Raw genomic sequence first — 27,832 nt, 5'->3', positions numbered from 1 at the left:
TTATTGAAGTTCATTTGATTGATTACACTATAACTTAACCTTCTAACATGGCACAATCAAATACAGTTCAGTAGCTGATAACTTTTGAAGAGTGTAATGTAACATCTCAAAGTGTATTAATAAGATTACACAAAACTTAGCACAATGTCATATCAGAAAAATGCACACTTTTGTCATATTTGTAGAAATCAAATTAGATTTCAACCACGCCTCTAAAAACTTTCCCAACAAGTGCAAATGACCACTCCACTCTAGCCAGTGAAAAATGCTTCAAAAAATAACAGGCACACCAGGCTTCAATTAAGAAAGACTTTCTATCTTCTGCGAACATATAGAGTAATTTGTGCTTGACTAAGATGTAGTGTATGGTTGTTAATAAGAAGGAAAAAATTTGTTTCTTCCATACCATGTAGCATCATCATCAAATATCTAACTGATCAAGATCAATCATGTTTGCAGCATTTCATATCAGCTCCTTCCGAACATCCACCTAATATAAATTAAATAAAACATTCAGATTATGGCACTGGAATAATGACAAATAAGCTGACTTGTGATCATTAACTGTCTTGTGCGCATTACCCGAGCACCCATAAGGGATGAAAAAACAATATTTGCTTCAGCTGCATCCTCAGCCGTCAACTTCTTCAACAACTGCTGTTCTGGATCCATGGTTGTCTGCCATAGTTGCAAAGGCATCATCTCTCCCAGCCCTTGATTTATAAGACATACAACAGCATAATGTTATGTAAAGAATAATATAAACATTATCAAATATAAAGGTCTACAAATAGTTCTACTGCGAGAAACATACAAACAAACTAACTATAGAAAAATGTCAGTAGCAGAGTACGGATGTGAGTACCATCTACATCAGTATCAGTTAAAATAATAATCTTATGACATGGAAGTGCATCCTTTTTAAAATACTCTCCCTGAACCAAAAAAACACATTTTGACTTAAATAATTAATAATAGAAGGATTGTATTTCAATTTCAATATAGTTGTTTTAGTTAGTATTTACACTAAATATAACCAATAACTTAGTTAACATGTTTTTAGATATTCAGAATGATTTTAACCTTCACTCCGAGACCGAGACCAAGGATTAAATTTTGGATCTCTTCATTTTTGTACATTGCCGCTTCATCCCTCTTTTCAATATTCAGAATCTTACCCCTCAATGGGAGAATGGACTGCAACATACACGATCTGATAAATACATAGACTCTTACAATTAACTGCTCCATGAGTCACTTAACAAAAAATACAAACAATTACAAAAATGTGTGGAGAAGTTAAAGCCAAAACGAAATGTGAAAACTTCACTCACAAAGTAATTCTAAATTTCCTGCCACTGTGATTGATCCGCTGTCGCGCGCGGATCAAAAACGAGTTATTTTGAATAAAACTGTAGATAGCGACAAGTGACTCGAATATCGTCTCACAAGGATTCTTAGTTGTTACTAACCGAATGGAATTCGAATTAAGGGGGGTTGTTTCGTGTTCAATTATAAAAATGCAGAAAATAAGTTATTATAAAAAAGTGATTATCTGAATAAGCTGAAACGAATCAACCCACTGTATCAACTTCCGACTTATCATTGATCCCTATAAAATTCCAATTCCCTAAACGGGTCTGATCCTATTCGACTACAAAAACTACTGACAAGCGCAATAGCAATTATACGAAGTTTGTCCCTGAATTCCAGATAAAGCAAACGGATTATAAGCTATTGTGAATTAAGCAAACACAATATGATCGAACGCGACAATGCAAAAGCTACACTAATCAGAAATTGATTCAAGAACAGATAACAATCAAATTAAAGAATTCTATCATATAAAAACAATTAAATTAAGCAAGCAATTGTAATTATAGATTGAATTCAAAGGAACAGATTAATGGAAAATTATAAAAGAACCTCAAAGCGGCATCTGATTACAGTGAATTGATCCTCGAGGTTTAGTTCTCCATTACCGTACAGAGCAAAAGAGTGGAAACAAAATTGTGAATAGTAAAACGTGATAAACAGTAGCACGACTGCTAGACCTATTAGGAATCAGCCAAAAAATGTTTATGACCCAACTGGGTCGAATGACAAAACCAGGCCCACTACTAAACGACCCAAAAACTGAAAATAAAATAGTGTTGCAGCTTCAAACGCAATTCTGGGAAATATAGGTTCCGATTCTGACTTTGACTCCAACATAAAAGTTGTAGCTATTTCTCTTAGCTTTCCGGCGATTATTGGAACGCCTCAATCGGACTCCCGGAACTCCAGTTATGATCGTTTCCGTGCAGACTGCTAAAGCTGAAAAATAAATACGAAAATCAAATAACAATAAAAATAATTTAAAATATAAAAACATTATAAAATACAAAAATAAGACAAGTAAACCATGGAAATGTATAAGTATAACCGTAGAAGAATGTGCATCAAAATGCACTGATCAAATTCCCCCACACTTGAACTTTTGCACTCCGAGCAAAATGAAAAACAAAACAAAGAAAGCAGAAATACATCAACAGTTACTCATCCTAGGCTACCAATCTTCTTCGGGTAAGTTTGCATCGACAGGTACTAATCTTGCACACTAAGGACATCGTAAGAACACTAACCACAGATATGCAGACATAAGCCTCCTAAATACACAAACCAATTCAAATCATATTATTATACCATAGCCTAACTTACTCATCCTTTTTGCTCTTTTTCATTCCGGCGCAATCACATTAAGCCCGTTATCTCCACACACTTATAGCAAGACGACCGGTTAGTGACTCTGATCCTTTTCTGCACGGGGTTCTGGTACTTACGTGGCATAACCCTTTGTTTACTCAATTGTAGTTGCGGGGGATCGGACCGTAATCCTCCCTACCAAGTTCAGCACCAGAAACCTCTGAACCAACTAACAAAGAGTCTTATTTTTAACTTTTTTTTGAAGGTTCCGCAACCGTTAGGTTAAGTGATCGGGTGAGGGTCACCAAACTTAGAAGGTGCATTACCTTTTTCTTTTTTTCTTTTTTTTCTTTTCGGAACATTCACTTATATTCATCGGCTTCCCTGCGTAAAGTGTGTGAGAGATGGTGCCGACTGCTGAAATAAACTACTCAAAAGCTGTCAGAGAATGAGAATTTAAGGCTAAAACATAATAAAAAATTTAAATCAATTTCCATATGCAGGAGACTTACGGTGTTAAAACGATACCGATCTTGTGAATTTTTCCCAAGTCTCCGCAAACTCGACTCAAATCAGTTTATAGCCTAAAACTTTCAAAACGATGCATTTTTTTTTTTATATATTTTTTAAACTGAAAACAAAACAAGAAAACAAAAAAAAAACAAAAAATTTGAAAGAAAACAAAACAAATAAATGGTTCTCTCCCCCACACTTAAGACATACATTGTCCTCAATGAAAGAACATAAATATAAAATAAGAGTGAGAGAAAGGAAAGAACACACCCGAGGAGTCAAGGAGGATATGTGATCACATAAGCAGCCTTTCCCAAAGAGATATATTCTACACTTTCTTCTTCCAAAGTGGGGATCTCATGGAGTAGCTTTGGGTAATGCCCATTGAACTTGAAATTTTTATTAGTGCCTTCGCCATTTATTTCAGGATCAAAGAAGAATCTTCGATAAATAAAAGTATTGAATGGGCACATGATCTTTTCCACAACACCAAAGATCAAAAGATTGAGGGGCTGCCTCACAATTTTTGTTTCATCTTCCCCTTCAATTGAGACCCTATGCAAAATCATGGACGGGCTAATATCGGAAATGTCGGCCAATGTCCACCCAATCACCTTCTTATGATTCTTCAAAACCTGCAATAGCTTATTTTCTTGATCAAAATCAAGGTTAGAAGAAATTACAACCGGGAGTTTTTTATTGCTCTCTAAATAAGCGTATCTCAAATTTTCAGGAAGTTGCTTCAACTCTTGGGAATGTGGTTGTTCGATGGATGATTTGTTTCGGGCAGCCGGGGTGTCGAGAGCTTCATCTATATGAACAACTTCATTTGCAACCTCATCTGCAGTAAGAATATCATTTTGCAAGGCAAGCTCAATTTCAGCACAAACAGAGCAAATTTTAGTGTCAGTGCAAACATCACAAGAGTAAACATCACCAAAACCAGACAATAATGGAAAATCATCTGCAAACAAATCAGTACAAGTATCATCAACAGTTTCAGAAGGAAACTCTATTTGAAAAACAGAATGCTCTTCCAAGGGTTGTTGGTTTGATCCTTGAGTTTGCTGCATGGCATTTATCAAAGTGGCAAGCTGTCCAATTTGTGTTTGCAAATTTTGGAGAGTAGAATCTATTTGTTGTTGATACTGAAGATTATTTGCAGCCATTTGTTTGACAATATCCTCTAGTGAAGGTTCGGAAGGTGCAAAGCACACAACCTGAAATTCCTTCAGATGCTTATGCGGATCCTCACCTGCAAAACTGTTAAACCTAGGCAACAAATGTGTTAAACCATATTCCAATTCAAAAGGTGCATCAGCCGCAGGATAGTCAATACATAAACCATTATAGTTCATATTATTGACAGCCAACTGTGTCAAAGTTCTTTGTTCAGCCATATTATCAACAAACACAGAAATACCAACTATGTCCCGAACAGGCAGAAGCAAATAGAAAGAAGAAAAATGATTAAAATAAATTCATAAAAATATAAAAACACAACATTTAATCTAATTAAGACAAATAAGAATTTTGGAAATTTTTTTGGATTTTTTCGACTCTATGAAAACAGTAAAAAATTCATTAAAAATAGAAAAACGATGAATTTGGCGATTTGGGGTCGAATTCCCTTACTCTTTTAGAGTAAGGGAGTATTGATTACACAATTTTTCTGCTCCCAGTAGGCAAAAACAGATTATCGATCGGACTCAATTTACCCAAAAACCGATTTTTTGACTCAAAAAGGCGTTATGGCGGAAACCGCAAGGAACCTATGGCCTAAACGCACGAACACTAAACCTAAGACTCTAAATTCAGTTAATAACAATAAGAATCCCCGGCAACGGCGCCAATTTGATCCGCTGTCGCGCGCGGATCAAAAACGAGTTATTTTGAATAAAACTGTAGATAGCGACAAGTGACTCGAATATCGTCTCACAAGGATTCTTAGTTGTTACTAACCGAATGGAATTCGAATTAAGGGGGGTTGTTTCGTGTTCAATTATAAAAATGCAGAAAATAAGTTATTATAAAAAAGTGATTATCTGAATAAGCTGAAACGAATCAACCCACTGTATCAACTTCCGACTTATCATTGATCCCTATAAAATTCCAATTCCCTAAACGGGTCTGATCCTATTCGACTACAAAAACTACTGACAAGCGCAATAGCAATTATACGAAGTTTGTCCCTGAATTCTGGATAAAGCAAACGGATTATAAGCTATTGTGAATTAAGCAAACACAATATGATCGAACGCGACAATGCAAAAGCTACACTAATCACGAAATTGATTCAAGAACAGACAACAATCAAATTAAATAATTCTATCATATAAAAACAATTAAATTAAGCAAGCAATTGTAATTATAGATTGAATTCAAAGGAACAGATTAATGGAAAATTATAAAAGAACCTCAAAGCGGCATCTGATTACAGTGAATTGATCCTCGAGGTTTAGTTCTCCATTACCGTACAGAGCAAAAGAGTGGAAACAAAATTGTGAATAGTAAAACGTGATAAACAGTAGCACGACTGCTAGACCTATTAGGAATCAGCCAAAAAATGTTTATGACCCAACTGGGTCGAATGACAAAACCAGGCCCACTACTAAACGACCCAAAAACTGAAAATAAAATAGTGCTGCAGCTTCAAACGCAATTCTGAGAAATATAGGTTCCGATTCTGACTTTGACTCCAACATAAAAGTTGTAGCTATTTCTCTTAGCTTTCCGGCGATTATTGGAACGCCTCAATCGGACTCCCGGAACTCCAGTTATGATCGTTTCCGTGCAGACTGCTAAAGCTGAAAAATAAATACGAAAATCAAATAACAATAAAAATAATTTAAAATATAAAAACATTATAAAATACAAAAATAAGACAAGTAAACCATGGAAATGTATAAGTACAACCGTAGAAGAATGTGCATCAAAATGCACTGATCAGTGATGTAAAGGTAACAAATGGTAATTATAGAAGTATCTCTCAGCTCATTTGACATGAAACAACTATTCTGGAAGACACCTCCTAGCTCTACACGATAACATGTGTGAAGTTTGCATAAACGTAGAGCACAGTTATACAAATGTAGATGAGATGAATAACTATTTTCGCATTAATCTAAATAAAAAAAAAAGTGTCAGCACAACTTTAATTGAAATAAATTTCTTTCAAAAAAGCAAACACAAACCTGTAAAACAAAAGCATACCACGGTTTTCAGAATTTGATGATGAACAATCAGCGATTTTCCGGGGAAGAGATGAAGATCTCAATACACTCTTGGATATCACCAACTCCCTTGCTCTTTTAGCTGCCTAATAAGATAAATTTCAAGAGATAAATTTTTTGATTAAATTATATAAGAAAAAAAGCCTAATACTTATCAGGATCAATAGGATCTAAAAGTCACACTTGTAAATACCTTGAAAGCATTAAAAGCTTTAGAGACGACTGCATCAAGAATCGTGTTTAGGTGCTACTTTCATATCATATCTAGCTCCAAATCACCTACTTATCAAATGTTGCTAGGCACAAATGTCTTGGCATCCTTCATGCCATCAATAATCTCGCTGATGCAGAAATACTGAAATCGATTATGCACATCAATCCTACGGCTCCAACAAAAGAGTGAATAAAATATTGAGAGACATAATGTAGAGTTGATTAAGTGGATACATACCTTACATGCACCCTGAGAGATGATTTGAACAGTAACACCAAGTCATTGAAGAACACAAAATGCATGTACCTGAGAGATGATTTGAACAGTAACACCAAGTCATTGAAGAACACAAAATGCCTGTAAGAGAACATTAATCAGTGGTTTTCTTATGTGACCAACTAAAATATTATGATGCTACGAAAAGCAATTTAATCTAAAAATGAAGAATGTGAATTAAATTCAAATAAGAGAATAATACAAAACCTTCTCCAAAATTAACGGTGATTGCTGAACATTTCAGATTAGAGAGATGATGGATCTATTTTGTAGAAGATTCACCACAACAATTTTCTCTAGTTCTTCTTAAATTGTAAAAATGGCAAATTATGATCTTCAAATTTGTAAAAGAAAAAAGTGATTATTTTCTTCACAAGTGTTGTCAATATAATCTCTAAATATACATCACAATATCTAACAGACATATCCATGTATTTTGACCAAGGCTCAACAGAAGCATACTAATCCAATACAAACAAAGCAATACATTATGGAGAACCTACACCAATAAAGCAATTGTCACTTTCCAACTCTAAGAACACTACCAGAAGTCCAAAACCAAAACGTACCAGCTTCAGGACCCACAAGAACCCGGTCTTCTTGCAACAAAGTATTCGGTAAGGTTGATTTACCAACATTAGGGCGTCCTACAGTTGCTAACTCCAACGGCAGTCTGCTTTCGTCAGCCTCAGGCGAACTAATCTCATCACCGCAGTTATTCTCCTTATGACTTTCATCTATAATGAGTAACAATTAAAAGCAGAATAAAAAGAAAATAAATATTAGACAAGAACACAAAAGTGAACTTAATTATGATAAAATGTAATCAACATTGTAAAAAAATCTAAGCAAGAGCAAGAATTGTACCGTTTGTTCGTCTATTGTTTTCGTGTCACTGAGAATATCTCTGAAAATACTAATGAATGGAGTTGCTCCAATTTCTAATCCTATGAGGAGCAATATATCGAAACAGTAGTAGAAGTATAAAAATTGAATTGAGTAAAAAATAAATAAATTAATTGAAATACCTGTGCGTTTGCACGAGTACTGTGTGTGACGCGCATTTTCCAAACAAATATTAAAATGTAGGAAAATAAAAGATTTGTAGAATTGAATTAAGAAAAAAGTCTCATAAATAAAAAAGAAAAAATTTAAATTGAAATATATATTATAAATTATATATTATATATAATAATAATAATAATAATAATAATAATAATAATAATAATAATAATAATAATAATAATAATAATAATAATAAGACAAATTGGATTGATGAAAAAGAAAGAAAAATAAAAACTTACCAAGAGTTATGAAAAAGAAATCAAATTATAGCTAGATGAATTAAATACAATACTAATTATTTGATACTTAAGTGAAATTAAGGATTTTGTTTAAGTTAGTTCATGATCCAAAGTATCCATTTTTTCCGAAGTGGGTCGAATAATTGTTATAGATAATTTGAAGTTAGAAAAAATCTAAATAATAAAAATTAAATAAGAGAAATAAAAAAATGTTTATAAAAAAAGGTTTATAAATAGTAATAATAAAAAATGTAGTAGAATTATTATATGTGATCAAAAATTGTAGTATAACTTATAAATGAAATATCGGAGGGATATTAAAATAGTAAGTTAGAAAAACATATAAAAGTGAAGAAAGTTTGAAAACAAAGACGTAATAACAAATTTAATAGTGCTATGTTTAGCGAAACCAAACTCATATATATTTTACTCGTCTCTATCTACTCCAACCTCCCACTAAATTAAAATTATAAGATAATAAAAAAACAGTCCTTCCAAACTTGTTTGTGACTATTGTATAAAATATTCAATCTTCACCCCAAGTCATCATAAGTTAACATTGTTAGACAGAAAAATCATTTACCACCCAAATTACACTCTTTATTTAACTATATATTAAATATAAACTGTTCTGGACTGGGCCAAGGCTAGGCCCAACACCGCTTTCGGCCCAATAAGCCTCAGAGGCCCATGAATAGTTCATGGCCTTCCCGACACGCCTTGCTCGGCACTAACACCCTACCCGGAACAAACGACCTCGCTCGGCGTTAACTCTCCCCCGGACGTCATCCTTGCCGAGGACCCTGCTCCGCGCAGGGGTCCTTCATATCCAATCCTCCGAATAACTCGGATCCCACGTGGCTCCTAAAAGACCGCGTCTTCCCTTGGACTTCGGAGCGGTTAACCAGGACAGAGGGCGTACACGCACCTCCGATATTTCCGCTCAGGAAACCTGGCAGTCTCCTAGTTGGGCTTGGGAATCCAACCCAATAGCGAGATCATGGCCCAGCGCTGGGGGCTATATATACCCTCTTTAACTAGAGGGTCAGGTATTCAATTCTTACTCACTCTTAGCTAGTACTTGCGCTCCTTTGCTCGTCAACTTACTTTGGCATTGGAGTACCTTGCAGGTACACCCCCCCTCCTCCTCCTTCCTAGAAGATCCAGTCCGAGCAGCCTACGACGATTCTTCTGATCCGGTACGATCAGTGGCGCCGTCTGTGGGAAACTTGCTTCCCCATCTTTAAAGAACAAAGATCAAAGCTAATCATCTCCAATCGTCATGGCTGACAACAACAACATCCCAAGCGCTGACCCTTTCCTCCTTCAAGAGCTGATCGAGGAATCCTCCCGCGAGCTAGCTAATCATCGCCGGGGGAATCGTCGGCGACAAAGGTCCGGGCATGAAACCCAGGACACCCAGCTGTTGCAGGTCCTACAACAGGTCCAGAATGTTGACCATGTTCCTCCAGAAGGGCACGTTCAGAACGGCGAGCCGATCCGAACGACCAACGTGCCGGAACATGCCCAGAATGTGAATGAAACCGACCCTCGTGACGGGCAACATGCTTCCTCATTCACCCACACCTCCGAGAGGCGGAGAGCCCGTCATGGAGAAGAAGAGGAGCCGCTCAACATTCCCGAAGGCACTGACCCCATTACCGTCCGCTTGCTCAAAGAAATACAATTGACCAACAGCCTCCTCAGAATTCAGGATGACCGAATTCACGAACTGGAAAGACAGCGGCGACGTCGCCCTTCCCCACGGAGGCGCTACAGGTCACGCTCCTATTCCTCCTCGCGCTCACCGCCGAGAAGATACCGTCGGCGTTCCCCGTCCTCTTCAAGGTCTCCCCCGAGAAGACATCGCCGCCGGAGGACTCGTTCCCGTTCTCCACACAGAAAGAACAGGAAGAACCAGAAACCTGAAACCGCTGAACAAAGAAGCCCCTCCCCCGAACAGGGCCGTCGGGGCCCCTCCATAGCTACGACGGGTAACAACCAAGAGGATCCCCGACGAAACAGGCACTACAATTCACCAGGACCGAGCGACGAGGAGGACTTCCGCAGCCCCTTGTCCGCCAGTATCCGGAGAGCCCGCCTCCCTCGGGGGATGGAAAAACCGCCAGTATTGGACCAATACGACGGAACCACTGACCCCGACGACCATATCCGGAGCATCGAAGCGGTCATGGACTATCACGTCGTCAGAGGCTCGATCAAGTGCCGCATTTTTCCGACCACCCTCAGGAAGGGAGCGATGAATTGGTACAGGAACCTCCCTTCGAACTCCATCCATTCGTGGACCGAGCTCAAAGAACTCTTCTTGAGCCACTTCACAGCCTCCCGACGGCAACCGAAATCGGAAGCCAATCTCGAGGCCGTAGTTCAAGGACCCAACGAGCCTCTTCGAGATTACCTTGAAAGATTCAACAAGGAGGCCGTCCAAGTGCAGACAGAAGACTACATGAAGAGGTACATCTTGGAACGAGGACTTCTCCCCGGCAGTGACTTCAAGAAAGCTATTAAGATTGAGAAGGTACACTCGATAAATGACCTCCTCAGCAAAGCAAAGGTATTCATCGATTTTGAGGAAGGCGAGGCAGCCGCAATCAGAGCCCCGAGGGGCAGTGGTGCCGCTCGCAGCTCAAACCTCGAAGACTCGGGGTCACGCCGAGGACAAGACAAAAGAAGGGACGACCGGGCCCGAGATGTCAAAGAACGGCGAGGACCAGCAGGGCGTTTCAACGACTACACTCCTTTGAACACCTCCCGGGAGAAAATCCTGTCCGACTGCCAGAACGCCGAGTTCAAGAAATCCAACATCAGGCCCCCGAAGTCAAATCCTACAAGACCGGGGACGGACAAGTCCAAGTACTGCAAGTACCACAAAAGCCACGGGCATATGACTGACGAATGCATAAACCTCAAAGATGCCATAGAGACCCTGATCAAAGAGGGCCACCTGGCAAGGTACACCAAGAAGGGAGAACCCCCCAGAAGAGGCGTCCCTCGAAACTCTGACGAGGGGAACTCACCAGACAGCAGACCACTTCAAGTCGCACTGTCCGTAACCCGACCGGAAGACTTCATCCCTTCGCTCGGCGTGACGACCGCCCTCAGCACCTGGGAACATTTCCCCACCGTTATGGTCATCTCCAACGGCGGGGACCCCGGCTCTCTCACTGTCAGTTCAGTCAAGAGAAAGTTCGACGAGCTACTCAGCGCCAATGCAGATCTCGGCCCTACTCTTCGGAAATTCCGAGGAAAGTCAGAGCCAATCACTTTCTACCTCGAAGAACTGCCCGGCGGAGCTCCAAATGCCACCATTCCCCTTCTCGTCCGAGCCAGAATGGCAAACTTCGATGTGCGACGGGTCCTGGTAGATGAAGGCAGTTCAGTCGACATTATGTACTCCCACCTCTTCCAAACACTTCAGCTGGACGACTCGCACCTCACTCCCTATGTGGGTTCCGACCTCCAAGGTTTTAACGGAGCCACCACCAAACCATGGGGCTACGTCGAGTTGATTGTCACCTTCGGGGAAGGGGAAGCGTCCAGACAAGTCAAAACCAGGTTTCTGGTAATCGACTGCAAAACATTGTACAACTGCATCATCGGACGCCAACTCTGGCCGAGCTAACCGCCGTGCCCTCCACGGTCCATCTGAAGATGAAGTTCTACACGAGGACAGGGAAAGTGGCCACCATCAACGCCGACATTGAAGCTGCGAGAAGGATCTTCGATGCATCCGTCAAAGGACTAGAGCTGATCGCTCCTCCGACCAGCTCCAACAAAAAACCAAGAGCCGAAGACAAGCACCCTCGGGAAGATCAGGTTCCAACGGCCAACGTCAGTTCAGTCGACCTCGATGGAAGGTTCACACAAGAAGAACTGAAGACCGGGGAGGAAACACAATCGAATCCCGTCCGACCTGTTCCCGACGGAGATTTCGAGCTGATCCCCCTGGGAGACAACCCCGACAGAGCAGTGAAGATCGGCAAAGGCATCCCTGACCTTCCGAAGAAGCAACTCGTAGCCTGCCTTCGAGCCAATGCCGACCTGTTCGCCTGGAGCGCCGCAGAGATGCCCGGACTCGACCCTGAGGTCGCCTGTCACCACCTCTCCATCAATCCAACCGCCAAGGCCGTAGTACAACGTAGGCGTCGGCAGTCTCCCGAGAAAGCTGTAAAAGACCTCCTAGAGGCAAATTTTATTTCCGAGGCCAAGTATTCAACTTGGCTCTCAAATGTTGTACTTGTTAAAAAATCTAATGGAAAATGGAGAATGTGCGTTGATTATACTGATGTTAACCGGGCATGTCCAAAGGACGCCTACCCTTTACCTAATATTGATAGACTGGTCGACAACTCGGCCGGCTATAAACTGTTGTCCTTCATGGACGCTTATTCTGGTTACAACCAGATTCCCATGGCGAAATGCGACAAGCAACGTACGGCTTTCATGACCGAATCGGGCAATTATTACTACAACGTAATGCCCTTCGGACTCAAAAACGCCGGAGCCACTTACCAGCGGATGATGAACAAGGTCTTCCGAGGTGAAATCGGCGACACGCTCGAGGTGTATATGGACGACATGATCGTCAAATCTCGAGAAGACTCCGACCACACGCTACATCTCGAGCGGGTCTTCGAGCAGGCCAGGTCCTGCAGGATGCGCTTCAATCCAGAGAAGTGCACCTTCGGAGTGCGGGCAGGCAAATTCCTCGGCTTCTACTTAACAGAACGAGGAATAGAAGCCAACCCTGATAAATGCCGAGCAGTCTCAGACCTCCCTACTCCCACCAACAAAAAATCCATCCAGGTACTAAACGGAATGCTCACAGCATTATCCCGCTTCGTCGCGAAATCCGCCCAGCATGCACTTCCATTCTTTAAGCTTCTTCGGAAGGAAGCGACTTTCGAATGGTCCGAGGAATGCGAACAAGCATTATCCCACCTCAAACAAGTGCTCTCCAAACCCCCGGTGCTATCCCGACCAGACAGCAACGAGGTTCTCTATCTCTACTTGGCCGTTTCTGGCGAGGCGGCCAGCGCGGCCCTGATCCGAGAAACGGAAGACGGGCAGAAGCCAGTATACTTCACTAGCAAAGCCCTACAAGGACCCGAGGTCCGCTATCAACAAATAGAAAAAATCGCGCTGGCCCTGATAACGGCCGCCAGAAGACTGAGGTACTACTTCCTCGCCCACACTATCATCGTCCGGACAGACCAACCGATCAAGCAACTTCTCAGCCGACCAGACATGGCCGGGAGAATGCTGAGATGGTCCCTCGAACTGTCCGAGTTCGACATACAATACGAGGGCAGGAAAGCGCTAAAAGCCCAAGCACTCGCCGACTTCGTGGCCGAGATGACGACGATCTCCAACTCCCCAACACCCACCGAGAATAAGTGGACCATCTACGTTGATGGCGCCTCAAGCCACGCGGGCAACGGAGCCGGTATCATCTTGGAGAACGACGAGGGGCTCGTCATCGAAGTATCCTTAGTCCTCTCCTTCACCACATCGAACAACCAGGCCGAGTACGAAGCCCTCCTAGCAGGCCTACGCCTTGCCAAGGACGTAGGCGCTCGGGAAGTCGTGATTTATACCGATTCACAACTGGTCGCGTCGCAAGTTAGCGGCGATTACCAGGCCAAAAACGACACACTAGCCGAGTATCTATCTCTCGTCAAAGAAAAAATGAAAGGATTCGCAAAGGCAGACGTCGCGCATATCCCTCGGGAACACAACTCGAGGGCCGACCTCTTATCCAAGCTCGCAAGCACGAGAAAGAAGGGAGGGAACAAATCGGTGATACAAGAAATCTTGTCCGACCCGAGCGTAGGCAAAAACGCGCAGGCCATACAAGTGTTTGCCATCGGAGACGACCATTGCTGGATGACTCCGGTATACAATTACCTCATGAACGACGAGCTCCCCGATGATCCAAAGGAAGCTTCAGCCATTAAAAGGAGAGCCTGCTCGTACACAGTCATCGAAAATAAACTCTATCGGCGCGGCTTCTCCATTCCCCTTCTGAAATGCATCGACGACTCACAGGCAACGGAAGTACTGCAAGAGCTTCACGAAGGGATTAACGGCCAGCATCTCGGCGGCCGATCTCTGGCGAGGAAAGCCCTCAGAGCCGGCTATTATTGGCCGACTATGCAGCAGGACGCCAAGGAGCATGTTCAGAAATGCGACAGATGTCAGCGGCATGCCGACATGCACCTAGCTCCCCCCAACGAGCTTAAATCCCTCTCCTCCCCTTGGCCTTTTTCCACCTGGGGAATGGACCTCCTCGGACCGTTCCCCGTCGGCTCGTACCAAAATAAATATCTCGTGGTCGCCGTCGATTACTTCACGAAATGGATAGAAGCCGAGGCGCTTGCCAAGATCACATCTCAAAACGTGCTCCGTTTCTACAAACGAAACATACTCGCCCGGTTCGGAGTCCCTCAGGCCATAATCACCGACAATGGCACCCAGTTCACTGACAAAAAATTCCAAGAGTTTGTGGCCAAGCTTGGCACGAAGCAACACTTCACCTCAGTCGAGCACCCTCAGACGAACGGGCAGGCCGAGGCAGCCAACCGAGTCATCCTCCGAGGATTAAAGAGAAGACTCGGCGAAGCCAAAAAAGCCTGGGTCGAGGAACTACACAGTGTACTCTGGGCGTATAGGACGACACCCCATTCGAGCACAGGCGAGACTCCTTTTCGACTAACCTACGGCACCGAAGCCGTAATTCCCGTAGAAATCCGAGAGCCTTCTCGGCGCACCGAATTCCCCCTCGAGGAAGAACTTAACGACGAGGCCATGAGGGAAGAACTCGATATGGTAGAAGAGATCCGAGCAGGGTCAGCCCTCCGAGAAGCTAAACTAAAACAGCAAATAGCTCTTCGCCATAACGCCAAAGTTATAAAGCGCGAATTTGAAATCGGCGCCCTAGTACTTCGCAGAAACATGAAAGACTCGCGCGAAGGCAAGCTAGCCCCAAACTGGGAAGGCCCGTACCGAGTTTATGATAAAACCGAGAACGGCGCCTACTACCTCGAGAATCTTCTCGGTGAAAAACTTGCTCGACCCTGGAATGCTGAAAAACTCAGACGTTATTACAGTTAAACATAAGCTAAAACGCCCGGCCTCTAACCCTAACTCAGGTAACGGACGGGCACGGATCCACGTCGTCGGTACGGACGTGAGTATTCCACGACAGCAACGACCGATTCCTCTCGTCGGATAGATGGACCGACCCCTCGGCGGATTCTACACCTAGACCCCCCGTGGAAGTACCTGCATGGCAGAACCCCAGCTCGCGATGGGATCGTTCACGCCGCGAACGCTTGGCCGCAACCGCGGTCTCGCGCTCGCTAAAAGCGCATACCTGCTCTGCGCACCCGGCCCGTACTCAACACGCCCGGGCAATCAATCTAGGTCGAGCATAGCCCACAAAACAAATAATATCACAAGTATACTGGTGATTCTCCGGTATGTCCGAGCATAAGTCATCAGTTACCTAGAACAATCGCAAAATACTCTAAGTATAGAGGAAATACCTCGTCATGCAAGCACGGCAGGAAAGTTATCAAAAATAACAAGCGTACAATGATAACGCCGAAAGTGAAAACAAACAGATATAAGCAAGCAGAATTGTAAGACATTAAAATTGCCGACCAACTTGGCCGGCGATGTCAAAAGTTACAATCATTGCCGGGCACGCAGGCTCCAAAAATTATCCGGGCATAGCCCAACAAAAAGAATGGCACGCAGGCCGAGAAAAACGGACACGCAGGCCCGGAACTAAACTTTCTACTCTTCGCTCCCCGGGGACTCGGGCACCAACACGCCATCCACGATCCTCGAAGAGAGCCCGACATTATCCTCCTTCAAACCAGGGTTCAGAAGCCTCAGCTGGCTAAGAGCACGCTCGAAACCGACGTCGGCCATGTCGGCTAGGCTTATCTTCAGGCTTTCTATCTTCTCCGCAAACTCAGCCCTAGACTTTAGAGCTGCCACATCCGGCGACTCGTCAGCCGAGGGAGCCCATTTAAGTCGAAGGTCAGCCAGCTTCTTCTTCTCAGCCGCAACCTCCGCGTCTTTCTGCTTCAGGGCCGCGTCGACCTTCTTCCTCAACTCCTTGCGCTCGACCTCCATAGCCTTCACCTTGTCCTCGGCCACCTTCTTAGCCGCCTCGGCCTCCTTCAGGGCCTCGGTCGAGCCCGAACCTCCACTGGCCAACACTTGGGCCATCTCCAAGACCCTCACCACGGCGGCACTGTCGCACGCCAACTGTTTCTGAAGGGACGGGGGGTCCATATCACTGATCCGACGAGCTTCATCCGGTGAGGTAGCCAAGGGGAACTTCTCGAAATAGTCTCCATCCTTGTAGCAAGAAGGCAACACGAAGGCGCGCCCGGGACCTAGGTTCGACTGATCTGGACGTCCCCCCTCGAAAGAACGAGGTCTCTTGGGTAACCTCTCGTCGACATGAATCTTGTGAGGAGAGCCTGCCGAGCCTGAGTTCTCTCCAGCTCCGGTTCCCTGGTTCTTCTTCTTCTGATTCTTCCTCGCATCCAAAGCCTGTTTCAGGATAGTATCCTCCTTCTCCGGCATAGCATCTGCAAAGAAAAGAAAAACAAGTTAGCAAAATACCGGGCGGAGATCACAAAGCAAGGTGAATGGACACAACCTAACAACGTCCGGATCTCCTCCGGAGTCCGACAAGCTAGCAAAGCCTTGGTATTAATAGGCCGCTGCTCCGTGATCGGCACCCCGTCCTCGTTCAGTATGGGATCTCCATTCCTCGTCACCCAACGAGACAGGGTAAAGCTATCTACGTATTTGCAGAGGACCGAGTATGACTCCCGGTCTTGATCATCCAGATCATTGTCCTCCCAAGCGTAGTATTTCGGAGGAGACGCAAAATGACCCTTCCACCAGAAAAACGGAAACGTCGTGCAGAACTCCTTTACTTCCTGCCCATGTTCATCCCTCACTATCTCCCCCTCGGCATCCCGCTCGGCCACCATATCCGACACCGAAGAGTAGGCCGTTGGACTTAGAGGGCGGACAACGAAGTATCGATCCTTAAAACCCTTCACGGAATCAGTATACATTCCGAAGAGTTTACGCTCGGCGTTCCTGAACGAAACCCAGCTGTACCGCCCGTTTGACGCCTGCCGTTGAACACGAAAACATCTTCCGAACAACGCAGACGTTGCACCTATACCCAAATAATCACAAACAATCTCGAATGCCCGCATAAAAGCAAAGGCATTCGGATGAATTTGGGACGGCGCCAGAGATAGAAACGCCATAACTGAAACCTGAAAATCAGAGAAAGGTAATCGGAAGCCGAGCTCCCTAAACACGTAATCGTACATCGCAAATCCGTCCCCGGCAAACCGAGAGCATATGCGTTCATCCGGAGACGGGCAACCTATTTGATAATTGGGCGGATCTCCTTCCCCCAGGACCTCAATTTCTGTAAACGCCCCATCTAGAGACGCGGTGTACCGAGAAACAACGGACAGAGCCTCCTCGGCTATCCAATCGGGCGCAACGGTATGTTCATAACTGAATAACGGCATAGGGGAAACCCCTCCCTCGGCATTCGAACCAGGGGATCCCGTGTGAGCGCCTTCGGCCGAGGGAGTGCCATCTTCATCAATAATTTCGACGTCGGAACTAGTTGCCGTCGAGCTGTCGGAATCACTGGTCGTCGAGTCGGTGTCCGAGCCGGTTCTTGAGGTAGCACTCGAATCTGATTCACCTGCACGCAGAAGGGAGAAGTGAATTCGATAGTCTATCAAATCCACCCTTCCACCGCAAGGCAAGCGAAAGGGTAGAGCAGGAGCAGCAGAGCCCCCGGCCAAACCCCCATCGAGGAACAACGCTCGTCAGCCGAGGACTCACAGATGACACAACAACGGGAAAGCTTATCTTAAGCAGCTTAACGCCAACATACTCCGGCCCGCCAACCCACGCTGACCCCGGGAATCGCTTAGATAACCCGGGGAGGATGATGATGGCGAAGACCTCGAAAGCGAAACACAAATCCTATGCAAAATATTAAAGCGACGACAGGCTAAAACAAACTTACTTGCAGACATGATGTGGATGGCCGGGGAGAATCCTTCGCTGAGCAACGATCTTGATATGATGAACGAGCTGGGAAATTATTCTTCGAAGAACCCTTGATCGAAGCCGAGCAAATAAACAGAGAAAGGAAAACTTCCTTATGAGAGAATTCGCCCCCTTTTATAGGAAAATGGCTCGGAAGGCGAAGCGTCACCTCTCCTGACAGGCGCCGCCTCCTATACCCTAGGCCATCATTGCCTATGCCACGTCAGCGCGTGGTTCCCACGCGCGACGTTTCGCCCACCACTGGATTTTCCTCCGAGCGCATACACGTAACGAGGACCGATCCACCGAGCAACCACGAGAATTGGGGTCCGAGCGTAGAAGCAAAGTCACAGCTTCTTAACCAGAAAACTCCGACTTGGGGGGCTCCTGTTCTGGACTGGGCCAAGGCTAGGCCCAACACCGCTTTCGGCCCAATAAGCCTCAGAGGCCCATGAATAGTTCATGGCCTTCCCGACACGCCTTGCTCGGCACTAACACCCTACCCGGAACAAACGACCTCGCTCGGCGTTAACTCTCCCCCGGACGTCATCCTTGCCGAGGACCCTGCTCCGCGCAGGGGTCCTTCATATCCAATCCTCCGAATAACTCGGATCCCACGTGGCTCCTAAAAGACCGCGTCTTCCCTTGGACTTCGGAGCGGTTAACCAGGACAGAGGGCGTACACGCACCTCCGATATTTCCGCTCAGGAAACCTGGCAGTCTCCTAGTTGGGCTTGGGAATCCAACCCAATAGCGAGATCATGGCCCAGCGCTGGGGGCTATATATACCCTCTTTAACTAGAGGGTCAGGTATTCAATTCTTACTCACTCTTAGCTAGTACTTGCGCTCCTTTGCTCGTCAACTTACTTTGGCATTGGAGTACCTTGCAGGTACACCCCCCCTCCTCCTCCTTCCTAGAAGATCCAGTCCGAGCAGCCTACGACGATTCTTCTGATCCGGTACGATCATAAACTATAACAAAATTAAGTAGATAATAAATATATAACATGTTTAATCTGCCATATAATAATATATATTAAAAGAATAAAGATACACATTATTCTATCTTGTATTTACACATTATTCTATATCTTGTATTTACAAAAGACTAATCAAGCCTATGAAGAAAAAATAGTAAGTACCTATAAAATGTAGAAAAATCTCAATGCCAATAGGAAGAAAACTCGAAATTCATGGTTTTTTTGTCTCATCTCATATGCCATAGAACATGATTAAGAACTATACGGAGAAACATACCGAAAGAAAAAAGACAATTACAACTACATACACTACATTAAGAAAGAAAAAAAAGACAACTATCCCCTACTAAAGTTGCAGAATGCAGTCCAAATTATTGAAGTTAATTTTATTGATTACACTATAACTTAACCTTCTAACATGGCACAATCAAATACAGTTCAGTAGCTGTTAACTTTTGAAGAGTGTAATGTAACATCTCAAAGTGTATTAATAAGATTACATAAAACTTAGCACAATGTGAGATCAGAAAAATGCACACTTTTGTCATATATTTGTAGAAATCAAATTAGATTTCAACCAAGCCTCCAAAAACTTTCCCAGCAAGTGCAAATGACCACTCCGCTCTAGCCAGTAAAAAATGCTTTAAAAAATAACAGGCACGCCAGGCTTCAATTAAGAAAGACCTTCTATCTTCCGCGAACATATAGAGTAATTTGTGCTTGACTAAGATGTAGTGTATGGTTGTTAATAAGAAGGAAAATATTTGTTTCTTCCATACCATGTAGCATCATCATCAAATATCTAACTGATCAAGATCAATCATGTTTGCGGCATTTCGTATCAGCTCCTTCCGAACATCCACCTAATATAAATTAAATAAAACATTCAGATTATGGCACTGGAATAATGACAAATAAGCTGACTTGTGATCATTAACTATCTTGTGCGCATTACCTGAGCACCCATAAGAGATGAAAAAACAATATTTGCTTCATCTGCATCCTCAGCCGTCAACTTGTTCAACAACTGCTGTTCTGGATCCGTGGTTGTCTGCCATAGTTGCAAAGGCATCATCTCTCCCAGCCCCTGATGTTATGTAAAGAATAATATAAACATTATCAAATATACAGTCCTTCCACTAAATTAAAATTATAAGATAATAAAAAAACAGTCCTTCCAAACTTGTTTGTGACTATTGTATAAAATATTCAATCTTCACCACAAGTCATCATAAGTTAACATGTTGTAGACAATTGTTTACCATTCGTCGTGAAATCATTGTTAGGCAGAAAAATCATTTACCACCCAAATTACACTCTTTATTTAACTATATATTAAATATAAACTATAACAAAATTAAGTAGATAATAAATATATAACATGTTTAATCTGCCATATAATAATATATATTAAAAGAATAAAGATACACATTATTCTATCTTGTATTAAACATTATTCTATATCTTATATTTACAAAAGACTAATCAAGCCTATGAAGGAAAAATAGTAAGTACCTATAAAATGTAGAAAAATCTCAATGCCAATAGGAAGAAAACTCGCAATTCATGGTTTTTTTGTCTCATCTCATATGCCATAGAACATGATTAAGAACTACACGGAGAAACATACCGAAAGAAAAAAGACAACTACATACACTACATTAAGAAAGAAAAAAAAGACAACTATCCCCTACTAAAGTTGCAGAATGCAGTCCAAATTATGGAAGTTAATTTGATTGATTACACTATAACTTAACCTTCTAACATGGCACAATCAAATACAGTTCAGTAGCTTTTAACTTTTTGAAGAGTGTAATGTAACATCTCAAAGTGTATTAATAAGATTACACAAAACTTAGCACAATGTCATATCAGAAAAATGCACACTTTTGTCATATTTGTAGAAATCAAATTAGATTTCAACCACGGCTCTAAAAACTTTCCCAGCAAGTGCAAATGACCACTCCACTCTAGCCATTGAAAAATGCTTCAAAAAATAACAGGCACACCAGGCTTCAATTAAGAAAGACTTTCTATCTTCCGCGAACATATAGAGTAATCTGTGCTTGACTAAGATGTAGTGTATGGTTGTTAATAAGAAGGAAAAATTTTGTTTCTTCCATACCATGTAGCATCATCATCAAATATCTAACTAATCAAGATCAATCATGTTTGCGGCATTTCATATCAGCTCCTTCCGAACATCCACCTAATATAAATTAAATAAAACATTCAGATTATGGCACTGGAATAATGACAAATAAGCTGACTTGTGATCATTAACTGTCTTGTGCGCATTACCCGAGCACCCATAAGGGATGAAAAAACAATATTTGCTTCAGCTGCATCCTCAGCCGTCAACTTGTTCAACAACTGCTGTTCTGGATCCATGGTTGTCTGCCATAGTTGCAAAGGCATCATCTCTCCCAGCCCTTGATTTATAAGACATACAACAGCATAATGTTATGTAAAGAATAATATAAACATTATCAAATATACAAGTCTACAAATAGTTTTACTGCGAGAAACATACAAACAAACTAACTATTTATCGTACCTTTGAACCTTTGCATGTTATATGATGCATTAGAAAGGAATGAACTCTTGAGTTTTTTGAGATCGGCTTCATCATAAAAATAGTGCACTTATTTTTCCCTTACAACCTGACTATTTCAGTAAAAACACCAGGAAGTTAGCTAGACCACATCCAATATGATAAACACTCGGTGTAACAAAAATTCAAGACAAACCTTGTAAAGTGGCGGAACACTTCCAACATATATGTAACCTTCATCATTTTGATCTAATATTCTCAAGGGAACCAACTTGTTTTACTGTTCCATGTAGGAACTTATTTCACGCCTATGCCTTTATAATTACCTCATATCTATAGAAAAATGTCAGTAGCAGAGTACGGATGTGAGTACCATCTACATCAGTATCAGTTAAAATAATAATAATCTTATGATATGGAAGTGCATCCTTTTTAAAATACTCTCCCTGAACCAAAAAAACACATTTTGACTTAAATAATTAATAATAGAAGGATTGTATTTCAATTTCAATATAGTTGTTTTAGTTAGTATTTACACTAAATATAACCAATAACTTAGTTAACATGTTTTTAGATATTCAGAATGATTTTAACCTTCACTCCGAGACCGAGACCAAGGATTAAATTTTGGATCTCTTCATTTTTGTACATTGCCGCTTCACCCCTCTTTTCAATATTCAGAATCTTACCCCTCAATGGGAGAATGGACTGCAACATACACGATCTGATAAATATATAGACTCTTACAATTAACTGCTCCATGAGTCACTTAACAAAAAATACAAGCAATTATAAAAATGTGTGGAAAAGTTAAAGCCAAAACGAAATGTGAAAACTTCACTCACAAAGTAATTCTAAATTTCCTGCCACTGTGATGTAAAGGTAACAAATGGTAATTCTAGAAGTATCTCTCAGCTCATTTGACATGAAACAACTATGCTGGAAGACACCTCCTAGCTCTACATGATAACATGTGTGAAGTTTGCATAAACGTAGAGCACAGTTATACAAATGTAGATGAGATGAATAACTATTTTCGCATTAATCTAAATAAAAAAAAGTGTCAGCACAACTTTAATTGAAATAAATTTCTTTCAAAAAAGCAAACACAAATCTGTAAAACAGAAGCATACCACAATTTTCAGAATTTGATGATGAACAATCAGTGATTTTCCGGGGAAGAGATGAAGATCTCAATACACTATTGGATATCACCAACTCCCTTGCTCTTTTAGCTGCCTAATAAGATAAATTTCAAGAGATAAATTTTTTGATTAAATTATATAAGAAAAAAAGCCTAATACTTATCAGGATCAATAGGATCTAAAAGTCACACTTGTAAATACCTTGAAAGCATTAAAAGCTTTAGAGACGACTGCATCAAGAATCGTGTTTAGGTGCTACTTTCATATCATATCTAGCTCCAAATCACCTACTTATCAAATGTTGCTAAGCACAAATGTCTTGGCATCCTTCATGCCATCAATAATCTCGCTGATGCAGAAATACTGAAATCGATTATGCACATCAATCCTACGGCTCCAACAAAAGAGTGAATAAAATATTGAGAGACATAATGTAGAGTTGATTAAGTGGATACATACCTTACATGCACCCTGAGAGATGATTTGAACAGTAACACCAAGTCATTGAAGAACACAAAATGCATGTACCTGAGAGATGATTTGAACAGTAACACCAAGTCATTGAAGAATACAAAATGCCTGTAAGAGAACATTAATCAGTGGTTTTCTTATGTGACCAACTAAAATATTATGATGCTACGAAAAGCAATTTAATCTAAAAATGAAGAATGTGAATTAAATTCAAATAAGAGAATAATACAAAACCTTCTCCAAAATTAACGGTGATTGCTGAACATTTCCGATTAGAGAGATGATGGATCTATTTTGTAGAAGATTCACCACAACAATTTTCTCTAGTTCTTCTTAAATTGTAAAAATGGTAAATTATGATCTTCAAATTTGTAAAAGAGAAAAGTGATTATTTTCTTCACAAGTGTTGTCATTATAATCTCTAAATATACATCACAATATCTAACAGACATATCCATGTATTTTGACCAAGGCTCAACAGAAGCATACTAATCCAATACAAACAAAGCAATACATTATGGAGAACCTACACCAATAAAGCAATTGTCACTTTCCAACTCTAACAACACTACCAGAAGTCCAAAACCAAAACGTACCAGCTTCAGGACCCACAAGAACCCGGTCTTCTTGCAACAAAGTATTCGGTAAGGTTGATTTACCAACATTATGGCGTCCTACAATTGCTAACTCCAACGGCAGTCTGCTTTCGTCAGCCTCAGGCGAACTAATCTCATCACCGCAGTTATTCTCCTTATGACTTTCATCTATAATGAGTAACAATTAAAAGAAAATAAATATTAGACAAGAACACAAAAGTGAACTTAATTATGATAAAATGTAATCAACATTGTAAAAAAATCTAAGCAAGAGCAAGAATTGTACCATTTGTTCGTCTATTGTTTTCGTGTCACTGAGAATATCTCTGAAAATACTAATGAATGGAGTTGCTCCAATTTCTAATCCTATGAGGAGCAATATATCGAAACAGTAGTAGAAGTTCAGAAAGGTGAAGGGAGTCACAAATAGCATTTCCCAGTAGTAGAATTTCTAATCCTATGAGGAGCAATGTATTCAACCTTCCATAATGAATACAAGTACACACTATGCTCCCTTATCATACGGTCCAACTCACAATAGTTTGATTTTAACATTTATTCAAACCATATGTCAAAATATGAATCCTCAAACATTTATTGGGCTGCAGCACAAGACACAATCTAAACTGACTGATAAATACCAAATTTCAAAGCCGGTCTCAGTCGATACAGCAGTCGCTCCGAACCTCGCCTGCATGGAAAGAACACTCCCGCAGCACAATGTCAGAATGACAGAAAATAGAACCGACACGAATCAGATCAACCAGCACAATGTCAGATTTGAGCAACTGCTTTGAGTCTATAGGCAAGATATAAACTTCAATAATATATATATATATATATATATATATATATATATATATATATATATATTAGAAATACTGTCACTAAGACAGATACATCAGAAATACTGTCAATAAGACAGATACAAAATATTCTAAAATGAGGTTCAAAACATTCTCAATACACATGTTCAAAACATGAAAGATCAAATGACAGCATCAAAAAGATGAACCAATTACTTAGATTAACTAAAACACCCAAGGTTTTAAAACCCTGCAAAAAAAACTATACCAAAAAGTTCCATGTCTTATATGCATCCAAAGTCAAACTAATGACTCCAGTATCATGCTAGCTTGTTCTTTAACCAGCCCCGCTCGAGTCATAAGCAACTTCATCTCAACAATCTGAACCTTCTTCCATTTTTCTTCTAACATAGCATTTTTTGATTCTCCCATCAATTCCATTCCCTTTTCCATAGCATCCAAAGACAACCCGAAACAATTACCAAACTTAGACATTTCCTTAAAAGCCAAACTGTTTTTAACATTTTTCACAGCACCTTCGTTCTTTGCAGAAAGAGAATCCGAACCCAAGCCCTTTTTCGGTGTTCTCTGTTTTTTAAACCCAATCTTCTTGAAAAGTTCAAAAGCTTTCTGATCATGTTCTTTGGTGAAATTTTCATCATTTCTTTCAAACTTTTTCTTCAGAGCAAGAACCTTACGCCTAAGTTGACGCTTGTTTGCGTCAGCTCGAATAGAGTTCTTCACAAAATTGTAAAATGCTTGTGTGTTTTCCAAAGGATCATTTTTAGTTGAAATGAAATCAGCTAGACCTTTCAGAATGGCGAGTTCGTCTTCCTCGCTGAAGAGTCTCTGAGCCGACACCTTTTTGACAGAGTCTCTCGCCGCTTCCTTCTCGTCATTGGAACCACGACGTTCGGTTTTGTTTTCTTTCTTCTTCAAACGTTTAGAAGAGTCAGAGTCAGTGCCGTTGTTATCAGCCGCACGCTTGGTTCCAGTGGTTTGAAACTCAATAGCACGCTTGGTTCCAGCTTTAGCCGGTGAAGGAGTGGTTAGAATCTTCAACGGCGATGCAAGTGGTTTTACAGGTGGAGTGGGTTCCGGTTCCGAATCAGAATCGGTTTCGGATTCAGACTCTGACCAAGATTCGGATTCAGAAGATGATGGTGGTTTAGGGTTTTTGGAAGCAAGAGGTGGAGGGTTTTTGGATTGAAGTATCAGCTTCTTCTTCGGAAGAATATCTTCCGATGAATCTTCCTCGGAGGAAGAAGCGGAGAGTGGTTCTTCAAGGAGTGGTGACAGAAGTTGTTTTGTTTTTGCCATTGGAAAAGTTTCAGAAGGTTACGTTTCTGAAGTGAGGAGTGGTTAGAGTGTTGAGTACAATCCTATTTTATACTAAATACTACTCTTTTAGTTTTTTAACTAGTTAAATATTAATTGATCAATATAAAAAATATTAATTAGAATTAGTATTGTAATTGTCAATGATATATTAAAAAAAGGGATAATGATATGTAGCATGACAGAAGACTTAGTTGAGATCATGCGAATGAGGTGGCAACACACTCTTCATTAGATTTTATAATTTTTCTCTCTTGATTTTAATTAAAAAGAACTACAATAATGATCCTGCCTTCAACAATAAAATTAAGAATAGTAATTTTTATGTTTTTTTTTTTTGCCAACAAACACTTTCATTGGATGAGCAGTATTTCGTGATCCCTTTGTGATTATTTTTTTCGCCTTCAATAGCATTGTTCTTAAAAAATATAAGTACAATGTCATAACTTATAAAATATAATTAAAGATAATTTCTTTCTTGACCCCTATAGAGTGATCCCAGTGAAAACCCCTAAATACCCCTACTTTAGAAATATATTTCTGAAATAATTTTTTTTAGTTTTTCCAGAATTCGAAAATGAATTTTCGAAATCCCATTTTTGGAATTTCAGGAGTACACATCCGAAAAAATGCAGAAGTTTTAAAGTATAGAATTATTATGAAATGGTGGTTTAAAATTAAGATCTTCAAAGATTTATACTATTTAGGCTAAATTACAGTTTTGGTCCCTCTGTTTTGGGTTTTTCACGATTTTGGTCCCCCTATTTTCTTTTTAAACAGTTTTGGTCCCCCATCCCAATTTTGATGCAACTGTTTATGCACTGTTCATGTACGGACATGTACTGTTTATGTACGGACATGTACTGTTTATGTATGGACATGTACTGTTCATGGACAAAATTGGGATGGGGGACCAAAACTGTTTAAAAAGAAAATAGGGGGACCAAAATCGTGAAAAACTTAAAATAGGGGGACCAAAACTGTAATTTAGCCTACTATTTATTAGTTAATAAATTGACAATAATGTTTTTTATGACAAATATATCGATCTTAATTATAGAGAGCAACCATTTCAAATTTTGAACTGATCAAATAAAACATCTTATAAATTTTTAACTTATTTTAAATAATAAGAGATAAAAACATATTAATTGGTAAGATAAGGTAATATTTAATGGAATAAGTACATTCCTTTTAAAATAAAAAAGATATTTTAATAATTATAGAAATTTGTTATATTGAATTAATAATGATACACAAAATTAGAATGAATTTATTATATTAGAATGACCTAAAAATTGCCATATTCAGTTCTTTTTATTTCTATCAATTAATAATTTTTTTCATTTTGATACTTTATTTTTTTATTCTTTTGAATCTATCAACTATTATTTTTAGTATATTAAAAAAATTATAAATTTTGATTCCTCTAAATTATTTGCTACTATTTTAATTTAATTTTTTTTCAAAGTTTCACGTGGTGCACTTGTGTATTTCAAATGATTTTTTTATGACATTTCATCGATACAAATTAAAATTATTATTAGTTTAATAATTTTCCTATTTAATTTTTAAATTT

At 40.7% G+C, this 27,832-nt stretch overlaps 2 protein-coding genes across 10 annotated transcripts; both read right to left on the bottom strand.

Moving 5' to 3' along the window:
* LOC131620259 (GLABROUS1 enhancer-binding protein-like) lies at positions 1 to 26,301 on the bottom strand. 9 transcript variants are annotated; one of them, XM_058891259.1, is made up of 7 exons: positions 24,396 to 26,301; positions 23,502 to 24,277; positions 23,244 to 23,405; positions 23,031 to 23,136; positions 583 to 713; positions 407 to 490; positions 1 to 321 (listed from the first exon to the last, which is right to left on the bottom strand). In XM_058891259.1, the coding sequence occupies exon 1, from the start codon at positions 26,233 to 26,235 to the stop codon at positions 25,216 to 25,218; it is 1,020 nt and encodes a 339-aa protein (XP_058747242.1). In that variant the 5' UTR covers positions 26,236 to 26,301; the 3' UTR covers positions 1 to 321; positions 407 to 490; positions 583 to 713; positions 23,031 to 23,136; positions 23,244 to 23,405; positions 23,502 to 24,277; positions 24,396 to 25,215. The 9 variants fall into 9 exon arrangements, with proteins under 9 accessions (XP_058747242.1, XP_058747241.1, XP_058747244.1 ...); XM_058891258.1 differs by having other exon boundaries at positions 1 to 490; positions 23,502 to 23,621; positions 23,748 to 24,277; XM_058891261.1 differs by having other exon boundaries at positions 1 to 490; positions 23,502 to 23,570; positions 23,748 to 24,277.
* Positions 20,138 to 25,196, bottom strand: LOC131616853 (DNA gyrase subunit B, mitochondrial-like). The gene is made up of 7 exons (XM_058888310.1): positions 25,184 to 25,196; positions 24,110 to 24,277; positions 23,244 to 23,272; positions 23,031 to 23,136; positions 21,645 to 21,775; positions 20,299 to 20,430; positions 20,138 to 20,206 (listed from the first exon to the last, which is right to left on the bottom strand). The coding sequence occupies exons 1-7, from the start codon at positions 25,194 to 25,196 to the stop codon at positions 20,138 to 20,140; spliced, it is 648 nt and encodes a 215-aa protein (XP_058744293.1).
* Positions 26,302 to 27,832: the final 1,531 nt, after the last annotated feature.

Source organism: Vicia villosa, linkage group LG7, assembly GCF_029867415.1.
Source record: "Vicia villosa cultivar HV-30 ecotype Madison, WI linkage group LG7, Vvil1.0, whole genome shotgun sequence".
Lineage (NCBI taxonomy): Eukaryota > Viridiplantae > Streptophyta > Magnoliopsida > Fabales > Fabaceae > Vicia > Vicia villosa.
This window is presented reverse-complemented; position numbering and strand designations above follow the sequence as displayed.